Source organism: Galeopterus variegatus, unplaced genomic scaffold (genome assembly GCF_000696425.1).
Source record: "Galeopterus variegatus unplaced genomic scaffold, G_variegatus-3.0.2 Scaffold3315, whole genome shotgun sequence".
Classification (NCBI taxonomy): Eukaryota; Metazoa; Chordata; class Mammalia; order Dermoptera; family Cynocephalidae; genus Galeopterus; species Galeopterus variegatus.
In genome coordinates, this window is record NW_007729426.1 from 30,107 (window position 1) to 41,222 (window position 11,116).

The 11,116-nt window shown below is 40.3% G+C and overlaps 1 protein-coding gene across 1 annotated transcript in view; it reads left to right on the top strand.

Annotated features, from left to right (window-relative positions):
• The window catches only part of LOC103600352 (protein FAM35A-like), a gene marked incomplete at its 5' end in the record, with an annotated part of 30,947 nt that extends 22,623 nt beyond the window's left edge, over nucleotides 1-8,324 (top strand). Inside the window, 2 exons of the mRNA XM_008584618.1 lie at nucleotides 4,088-4,203; nucleotides 8,047-8,324. Of these exons, the coding sequence (XP_008582840.1) occupies nucleotides 4,088-4,203; nucleotides 8,047-8,219 (289 nt within the window). The remainder of the gene's footprint in view (nucleotides 1-4,087; nucleotides 4,204-8,046) is intronic.
• Nucleotides 8,325-11,116: the final 2,792 nt, after the last annotated feature.

The following is an 11,116-nucleotide window of genomic DNA, read 5'->3' on the forward strand; positions in this document are numbered from 1 at the left end:
TTTTTTGTAACTTGGAACTGATTTTCCATTGGAAGTAACACTAAATGTTGTAGTTGGAGTCTCATACCAGGCCACAAATGTTTATTAAATGCACATATAGATAGAATAGTTACTGTTTTTATAGCTATTATAGAACATCTTCTTTAAAAATGTTTTTATAGGATATGTATTCTGAATTACATTTTTGGAACACAGCAATTACATTGTTTTTTCTGTACTAGAAGCAAAGAAACCAACAGGTCAAATCACTAATTAAGGCTCCTACACAGACAGCACTAGGCGGTGCTTGGGTCTCTCAAGAGGTAGTAGGCAAGGTGTAGGCTGGGGCTGCAGTCATCAGAAGGCTTGACTGGGGTTGGGGAATCCATTTCCAGTCTGGCTTACTTGTATGGCTGGCACATTGAGTTCCTCTTTACATGAGTATCTACGTATATTGCCTGAGTGTTCTCACAGAGTGGCAGCTCATTTCCCCAGAACAAGCAAGCCAAGAGAGGGTTCCAGGTGGAAGCCATTTTTTTTATAATCTAGCCTCAGAAGTCACGTGGCATCATTTCTGCCAAATTTTGTTCATTAGAAGTGAACATAGCTATACGCTGAAGAATGGATTAGAATGAGGCTAAATGCAGAGAAGAGTTAATAGGATATTGATTATGTTTGTTTTTTGGTTTTGGCTGCTGGCTAGTACAGACATCCAGACCCTTGAACTTGGTGGCCATATGTATGGGGGAGACATGATTAGTCATGTCTAGCTAGAGTGTAAGTGGTGGGAATGGGAAGAAATGGACAGATTTAAGAGTAGTGGAAAATAGAATCGGTGAGATTTAATGATTGAGTGGCAGGTAAAGGGAGATCATGGATATATTACAGATAATTTACAATTGGATGAATAATATGGTTATTTATTAAACAAGTAACAATGGGAGAAGTGCTGATTCATATTGTTTGAGTTGCTGAGAGGCAAAAAACTGGAAAGTAGTGTATAGAAATACAATTCATAAAAAAAGTCTGGGCGAGGCTTATAGGACGGAGAGTTATCTATGGTGATCAAACCCACCATTGGGTTCTGCATCCTGTTTTGTTTTTCCTTTTTGATCTTCAGTTATTACCTCTTATAATGGATCGTTCCTACCAGTCATACTCCAGTATCTCTTATATTAAAAACACATAAACAAAATAATCTCCTAACATTACATGTTCCTCTTACCACCAGTTTTTCTGCTCTGCTTTGTATCCAGCCAAACTTTGTTAAAGAGTTGTAAATATATTCTTTCTCCCCTTCTACATCTCCAACATCACTTCAGCTTGCTCCGCGGTACTCCTACGATGCCACTGAAACTGTATTTGTCACATTTACCAACAGTTTTACTGTTGCCTAATTCATTGGACATTCCTTTTCCTCCTCTAATTACATTCAGCACATTAGACTACTTCCTTCTCCTTGAAACAGCCTCCTCACTTAGTTTCAGTGACACTGCCTTCCCCTGGCTTTCTGACCTACTTCCCAGACCCTTTCTTCTCAGTCTCTTCTGCCCACTCTTTAGATGTTGGGATCAATCCCGAGTCTTCTTCTTTGTCCTTCCTTTTTATATGTTCTTTCTATATATTCTGCCTGGATGATGGTAACTATTTTCATGTTGTACAATATCGTCCACATACTGGTGATTTTCACTCTCATCTTCACCCTGGTTTTCTCCTGCAAGCTCCAGTATTCAAGTACCAAATTCTTTACTTGACAGTTCTATTTGGATGTCTTACAGGTATAACACACTTAAAAATATGCAAAGTGGACTTTGTTTTTCCTAACCATACTCAAACCAGGTTCTCTCTATTTTTATACTTCTCAATAAATGAAACTACCATCTACCAAATTATGTAAGCTAGAAACCTGGACATAATCCTCGAATCATTCCTTTTTCCTTACCTCCCTCATGTGATCTATTGGCAAGTCCTGTGAGTTTTCATCCAGAACTATATCACAAGTTCATCCACTTTTCTCCATCTCCACTGCAGCATTTTAGTCTAGTCTTTCTCAACAGGGGCACCACTGACATTTTACACAGGACAGTTTCTCATTATATATGATTTCCCACATATTGCAGCGTATGTGGCATCCCTGCTTTCCTTCCCCTAGCTGAAACCTCAGTTACTGTGAAACCAAAATGGGAAGTCATACCTGCTGATCTAGAATCACTTGGGCCTGTCCAAGCCAGTGCTACCTCCTGCTCAAATGATCACAGTACTCGTCTCTAAGTTGGTCTCCTTCTGCCCTTGCCTCATCTAGTCAACTCTACACAGCCGAGGTAGAGATCACTTCCTTGCTTAAAAACATTTCAGTAGTTTCCCATTACACCTGTTGTCTCTGCAGTCTCATCTGCTGCTGCTTTTTCCCTTGCTCTCTGTGCTCCAGCCACGCTGACCTTCTTTCAGTTCTTTAGACACTTCAATTTTTTCTCCTTAGGACTTTCTCACGTGTTCTTCCCACTGCCTGACTCCACAAGGCTGGCTTCTTCATGTCTTAGTTTAAATGCTGCTTCATCAGAGAGGTGTTTCCTAACCACCTTCTTTTATTTTATACTATACTACCCTGTGTGTACTTATTGCATATTGTAGTTGTTTAGTTGCATATTGTCTTTTCTAAAAAAAAAAAATTACTGAGATTAAATTCACATACCATCAAATTAACCCATCTAAAATGTACAATGCAATGGTTTTAGTATATTCACAGGGCTGGGCAACCATTTCTACGACCAGTTTTAGTACATTTTCATCACTTGCCCATCCACAAAGCCCCATACACATTAGTAATCACTTCCCATCCCCCCAACTCATGGCAACCACTAGTTTACTTTCTTATTATATGGATTTGCCTATTCTGGACATTTCATATAAATGTAATCATATAATATGTGGTCCTTTGTGACTGGCTTCTTTCACTTAGCATGATGTTTACAAGGTTCATCCATGTTGTAGCATAAGTCATTACTTCACTCCTTTTTAGCTGTTAGTTTTTTTGTATATCCTTCCACTAACTTATTATGCTCATACTGGCACACATATATTCCTTTCTTTATAAGTATAGATGAAATAACATTGTTCATATTGTTTGTTCCTTATAGTCTATTAGGGCACTTCTTCCCTAATAGCACTTATAAATCTTCCTCATTCTTTTTAATAGCTGCATAGTGTTGTAATGTAGGATATACTGAAAATTGTTTATCTAGTTCTCTGTTTACTGACGTGCAAAATAGTTTATGTCTGTCGGAAGGAATCCAGTGGGGAAAAAATAAATTGAAATTGTGATTGCCAAATACATGGTATTGAGCTACGGCTAGGGTCTAGAGCTCATAGACCCTTCAAGTCCATTCACAAACCCTTCACACACAGGTCTATGAGCTAGGTAACTGGCAAACAGGTCCTTGGAGCCTTGGCTGAAGTAGGAGTAGGCTTTATTCAGCACACCCAACACTATGAGCTAAGCAGTCCAAAGGAGAAACTCAGAAACTCAACTTCTATTGGCAAAGTCCAAAGAAAAACTGAACAGCTGCCAGCAGAGTAAACATGCCCTATTTTTAGACTGGAGCTCTGCTGGCCAGCTCTGCTTCACAAACTCAAGAACACACAATAGCAATAACTAAAAAGATATATTGATGCACATGCACACTAACTCCACCCACACACAACTTGTTTACAAAGAATTGAGAATGTGCCGCTCAACCCCCCCGACCAGACCTGAGCCAAGGGAGCCTGACTAAATTATCCTATTTTCCCCACATGTGGTTATCATCTTTATTTTTATTTCTAAAAATACTTTATATAACAGTGTAAAATAATATATTTTTTCCTATATTGGTATCTGAAATTTTAATATGAATATGGAATAAATAAAATTTACTAATTTATTATTTGAAACTTGGAGAAAAAAAGCCTTCTCTTGTTTCTAGGATGTTTCAGAACATCCTAGAGTTGTTTTAGAAATTAAAATTAATCCTGCATAAAAACCCAAAGCTTTCTGAAATTATATTGCATTTAAGCATTTCTTTCATTTGAAAATCTTTTTGAAGGTTATGTGTTGTTTTCTCTTTTGTAGGCCAGCTTCAATGACTGTAGTTGATGGAAGTCATACCATTTGCATCCATGTAGGATCAAAGCTGCTAGAGAAGATTCTTCTCAACATTTCTCCGGACTGCCTCAATAGAGTGATAGGTAATATATCAACCTGCCATCAAGAGGTTATTCTTAGTGAAACCATTCATTCAGAAGTGTAGATGGTACATTAGAACAGAAGGAACACCGTTCTGTAAATTAAGGATTTTTCTGTCAATATAAAAGCGGAACGATAATTTAGTTTAGTGAAACATAAGACTATGTAAAGAAGGTAAGACTTGCTGTACCTCTGTCTTAGTACATGAATAGCAGGAAGAACCTAATTGCTCCTTAACCCAAATTCCCAATTGGTAAGCAAAAATAGTAGGACCCTAGTTTTATGGGTGAAGTAAATGAATCTGTGACACTATGAAGATAGTCCACTGTTAGTGGGATGGTTTGCAGGATCTTTAGCCACAGTGCTTGGGATAGTCCGTGGTTGAGAACAAAGTGAAGATAACCCACCTGTCAGATGTTCAAATTCCATACCTGTCCTCATTAGTCTCAGACTCTGTAAGCAGATGAGCTAATCTGGTTCTAATAATTGCTTTGTCTTTTAAAGTGGATTGTTGTTCTTGTTTTTTGGGTGTCTTAATTTTTGCTTGAATGCAGAACATTACATATAGAACACTACAGACTGAGGTAAACAGTATTGTACCTGGAAATGGGCATACCTCTTGTAGACCTTTACTGGGGGTAAGAGGTGGACAGGATAGTGTCAGTCTTTTCAGAAGTTGAGTTGGATTCAGGTTTTATTATTATTGTGGTTACCTTCAGGTCAGCGCTGGTTTCAATTTCTTCTAGTATTATCTTGTGCCTGTGGTGGGGAGTGGTTCCCCAATATTCCTGCTCCACCATTAGCTTAGCCCTTCACTCTGCACCTGGGCCCCAGAGAAAATGTCTCTACATGTTTTTGCTTCTCCCCAAGTTGTACAGGCTTTTGTTGGTGGTTATTTGGTGCATCTTAGCCTGGTGGGAGGGAGCAGGATTGATTCTCTTTAATTCTGGCCCAGCCCCAATCTTATACAGGATCTTGGGTGTGGCCTTGCCTCTCCTACCATGGCAGCCAAGCTCTGCCTTGTGTCTTTGGTGGGTTTTGTGTGGTCCTGCCCCTCCCACAGTGGTAGGGGACCAGTAATGGTCTTGATCAAGGATGGTTTTCTTTTTCTTTTTTTTTTCCTTTTTGTCTTTTTTCGTGACCGGCAACGGATCGCAACCCTCAGTGTTGCGCCCGCACCGGACCGGGACTGGCAACGGGATCGCAACCCTCCGTGCTGCGCCCGCACCTCGCTCAGCCAGTGAGCGGCCGGTCTGTACGTGTGATCCGAACCCTCGGTGGGAGCACCACCACGCTCCCAAGCGGCGCACTGTAGCAGTGCACCACCGGGCCGGCCCAAGGATGGTTTTCTGATGCTCCCCCAGGGATAGAGGGATTTTTTCTTTTACCTTTCCCCCATCTGCACTGGGTCCTCACCTGTACCCTGGGACAACAGGATTTGCTGCTCTTGCTCCAGCAGTTGAAGGCTTTTGTTTCTTAAGGGGGAGGCCCAGGTGATGTTTTGTGCTTTTTCTCCTGGCAGCTTCTCCCCTCCTCCAGGCCTTCACCATGGTTGGGAGCTTTCCTGTTGTCTTGCCCTGCCCCAGTCTTGTGAGCACCTGGTGGAGGTGAAAAGAACCACATGGAAGAACCCATGAGGATGCACACTCCCCTTCTGTCTGTGGCATTAGCAGTTCATTGGCTTTTAGCAATTCATTAAAAATGTAAGCACATGTACATGTATTAGTCTGTTTCCATTGCTTGTAACAAAATACTCGGAACTGGATAATTTGTAAGAAAATGAAAATTTATTGCTTACAGTTTCAGAGGCTGGGAAGTCCAAAGTCCAGAGAACACATATAGTGAGGGCCTATTCCTGGCAGTGACTATAGCAACTTAGGGTCTCACATGGCAAGAATGGTGGAGCATAGAGAGAGACAGACTCTCATGTGCTCTCCTGTTAAAGCCCTCAGAACCACACTCATGACCACCATTATTGATCCATACACTATGGCATGGTCCTCACAATCTAAGCACCTCTTCGAGGCCCCACCTTTCAATTACCATAATACAAGTTGCCATCCTCAACAGGCACAGTGGGGATTAAGCTTCAGTTACTTCAGGGGACCATTCAATCCACTACAGCCCATGCTTCTTTCCTGCTTGTTTGGTGGACCTGTCTTTCTGAGCCCTGCCCCAGGGTAATCTGTGCTCCTGTTCCCTGTCCTTGGAGGCACCTGTCTTTCCATACATTTCAGTCTTCTTGGCTTCTGTACAAACTTTGGTTTGAAGAAAGTGATGATTCTGATGATTTAGCTTTATCCAATAACTTTAGGGTGGGAGCCACACTCTTTCCAGCTTTCTACATCCTAATTAGAAGCCTGTCCGTTCTTTTTTATTCACTTTATTTCATTTTCATTTTTTTGGCTATTTTTTTCTTTTCTCAATGTTCTTCTATATATTTTATATTTTTAGTCGTCTCCATTTTTTGCATAACTTAGTCTTTATTTATTAGAGAAGCATCATCCTCATATCAAGCATACTTCCATGTTTTGTCCATTTTTGAGACAAAGTCATACTTCTTGGCATTAATTAGATTGTAACCATAAGTGAAAATGTCATTTGTTATAACGTGGTCATCAGACCATCTGAATTATCACTAATGTTGATTTTTTAAAAATCAAACTTTATCAAAGTGAAAATACAAAATTTAAAAATTATTGTAGAGAATTCTCACACTTCCAAAAATATGTCAGAGGTCCTCCAGGAGTCTACCCCAGTCCAAGAAACACTGGTGGTATTTGTCAGGAAACTAGTGTAGTCTGAGCCTACTTGATGGTGCCTTATCAGTCTGGTATTGAGCAACCTGCTGAAAAACTTGATTAAGAAAACAAAGAAGAATATAGGACAATGCAAAATAAAATGACATGTCTACCTATAATTTTAGCATTTTTTCTTATTATTGATATTTGATATTCATTAAATAACTGATTCAAGGTTCTTTTATAGATATAATACACACACACACACACATACATATATATATGTATGTCACCTCTCCCAGGGTGAGGGGATGCAAAGGATTACTCAAAGCCCATTTCTTCTGAGCAGTGAGAGCCCTGAAGGGGTTAATTTCCAGGAACCCTCAAGAGAGAAGCATTCCTTGGAAAAATAACCCTGAACTAGGTTTCTCTCTCAGTATTTATTCTCTGGGCAAGAAAGTTACAAAAAAGGAACATAGGTGTTTACAAAAGAACAGTAAGATAATTGTCATGGCAACAATCATTAGGTTTAGCTGCACCGAGGACATCTGATCTTAGAGCCGGCAATTTTGCTGTGTTACAATTCTTTATCTACAACAGAGACTTTAGCCCAGGGAAAGTTTTCTGTCTTTTGCAAGCTTAACATTTCTGTGTGTAATTCTAAAAAGTTAGGCCCTGTAAAATATATTTGCTTTATTAATGTTAGTAACCTTCACATACATATAACTGTGATAAGAACTGTAGATGGAGTAAGTATAAGAGTACTTTTCTTATACGGACACGCCCTTTTTGTTTCAGTCCAAACTTAGGAAACATTAATTTTAGTTCTGTATTGTTTTAAGAAGCTAATAGCTGTGCCCTAACAGGAACTGCTGTCAGTCTGCACAATGTGTTATCTGCACCTGCTTTTCACGTTCAGCAGGAATCATGAGCCATCACTCTAGAGTACCTTCAGCAAGTTGCAGCTAGAAAGAGAAGGTAGGGAAGAGAAATTTGAAATGGGTTTGAGACTTGAGGATCAAGGGAAACAACAAAACCCTACACTGTGTGTGTTTTTGTCAACCCAGAAGGGATATTGAGAGTTTCTGTGTGTTTAATCCACAGTACCTTCCTCAGAGGTCACCTATGGGATGGCTGCAGCAGACGTGCTCCACTCCTTGTTGGCAGCCAGCGGGGAACCTCGGGCAATGAAGATTCAGAGCCTTTTCGTATTAGATGAAAACAGCTACCCCTTGCAACAGGATTTCTCCTTACTGGATTTTCATTTGTTAGTATAAAGCATGATGCCTATGCCCTTCTCTGAGGCCAGATGAAGAAACTGCAGGCAGTTGAAGGAAGAAGTACTGAAATGATCTGTCTTTTGAAATAAATGAATGACAGGGCTTTTGTTTGGTTTTTTTTTTTTTTTTTCCTTTTTGTCTTTTTTCGTGACCGGTAACGGGATCGCAACCCTGGTTGTTGCGCCCGCACTGCGACCAGCAATGGGATCACAACCCTCGGTGTCGCGCCCGCACCGCGCTCAACCAGTGAGCGGACCGGTCTCCATATGGGATACGAACCCTCGGCAGGAGCGCCGCCGCGCTCCCAAGTGCCGCACTCTACCGAGTGCGCCACCAGGCCGGCCCTTGTTTGGGTTTTTTAATAAACATATTTTACAAAGAGAATTGTGCTAAATACATAAATTAAAGCTTTTTTTCCTAAGAAAATCCTGTGAGTTGTTAAAGTTTGTTGTGTTTTTGTTTTTTGGTCTCTTCCTTTGTTTTAGAGAAGGTGGTATGTAGCAGTTCTCTAGGAATTAAAGGTTCACTCGTTTGTTCACTGAATTTAGTCCCTGCTACATTCCAGGCATTATACTAAGTACTGGGGATTCACATGTAAGACATTTCCTCAGAAATTGCTTTTTTGTTTTACTAATAAACTCTAACTGCTTTCCCTTATTCCTATCTTAATAAACTAGCAACATGAAATAATTTCCTTGATTATAACTGTACACAATAATGGATGAGTTGGTATAAACCTATGCTTAGACAAGTTCAAGAACAGCATATCTTTCTATAAAAAGCATTGAAAAAGAAGGAAACATGCTCATGTTTCAACTCATAAAGCAGGGGAGAGAGTCCCTGTATTAGTTCATGTCTAGGATTTGAGTGCCTTACTGAATTTATTTACCACAAACATTTAGCAGTTCGTTCTCTCGCTATGATTGTAGAAGAAGCTCATGTATAATGGTAGTTACTGATAGGAAATATGGAGTGGTACTTAACCTGTAAGTTTGGAATATGTTGAGTGTTAATAGATGAACAGTATTGCCTGAAAATAACTGAATTCATGATTAAATAAGTTTATTTTACTGTTTGTTTTTTAAAATTATTTTCATTCATTGAAATTGTTTTCTCTAATTCAGGGTTTACTAACTTGACTTCCCTAAGAAAGAACCTCAGGAGTTTTGTGATTCTTTCCTTCAACAAATCCTCAGAAGGATCTGAGACAGAAAAAATGGTAAGAACAGGGCTTTAAAGCATGAGTTTTCTCATGGGAAAGATAATGGAATTAGAGCAAATGATTGTTAACGTTTTGTCTAACAACTAGTAAGGTGGGTAGAGGTAGAATTGTCCCCATTTTGTACCTAGGGAGACTGGAATGCAAACGAAATAGCTGGTTCCCCTGCGTAATTCATCCTATTGGTAATGAAATGGGAGCCTGGAGTTGATGTCGACTAATCTGTGCTCTTGCAACTGTAACCACACTAGGAGCACATTTGGAATTCTGACATAAAATCTGCCCAATCCGTATAAGCCCCCCAAGAGAACTGTTCTCTTAAATATGCCTTTTCCCACCTTGTCCTCAAGATGTGGCTAATCCCTATCTCAACCAAAACAGTCCCCTGGAACAGATTGCTCTTCATATCCTGTTGGGAAGAAATCTTTAAGCTATTTCAAATGAGACAGAGAACACCAGGTCGCACCAACACCCCTTCACAGCCTTTGGTATATATTTCATGCGTTAACACATATTTTCTGGAACCCTTATTTAGGCAGGAAACAACTTCCTCTTGAAAAATCTGACCTATCCCCAGAAGTTATAATCTATTTAATTGGGATTGGGTGAGTTGTAGCTCCTGCTGTGGTCTGAATGTGTCCCCGCAAAATTCATATGTTGAAATCTAATCCCCAATGTGGTAGTTTTAGGAGGTGGGGCATTTGGGAGGTGATTGGTCATGAGGGCTCTGTTTTCATGGATGAGATTAGCACCCTTATAAAAGAGTCCCAAGAGAGCTTGTTTGCCCCCTTCCACCCCATGAGGACGCAGCTAGATGGCACCATATTCGAAGCCAAGAGTTAGCCTTCTCCAGACACTGAATCTGCTGGGGCCTTGATCTTGGACTTCCCAGCCTCTGGAACTATGAGCAATACGTTTCTGTTGCTTATGAATTACCCAGTCTAAGGTATTTTATTTTAGCAGCCTGAATGGACTGAAATAGCTCCTATCTGTATTTCTTACCTGAGGTGATTGGAAAGTATATTTAATCTGCTCCATATATTTTCGTAAAACTCAGTCGGGTAGCCTAAGAATGTCAGCCAATCCAGCAGTCCCATTTATGACAATACTGGTGGGCATTTTAGGGAGACCTCATTTTTTATCTCCTGTTAGTTCATCCCACAGGACAGCTCTTCCATCTTTAGAGAACAATTTGTACTTAATATTAACATAGTTTCCCCAAAGGTGTCATTTCCCTAACAGCTGTTACAGACATTCACATTTCTCCCCATGAGTGAGAGGTGTGCTAAATCTCCTTTTACATCTTGGGGTGTTTTTTTTGGTGGGGGGAAGGGGGGAAGTGGGTGTGACTTTCAAGTGGGATGGCAAAATTGGGCATATGACCCACCCTGGAAACATTTGCTGGGAGTCTGCCATGTGCTAGGCACTGGGAATACAAGAACAAGGCCTGTCTTCTGTGAGTTCACAGGCAAACTGGTGAGAAATACTTCAGATTATATCAGGCCAGGATTAAATCTGTGAGGAATGCAGAGCAAAGGCAAGAGAGGTAATAGAAAAATGTGTTTCTTGGTCCTGACTGGGTTGCAAGTGATAAAAATCCAACCCACACTAGCTTGAGCAAAAGGGAATTTATTGGCTCATCTAAATGAGGGTAGTACCAGCTTAAGGTACAGTT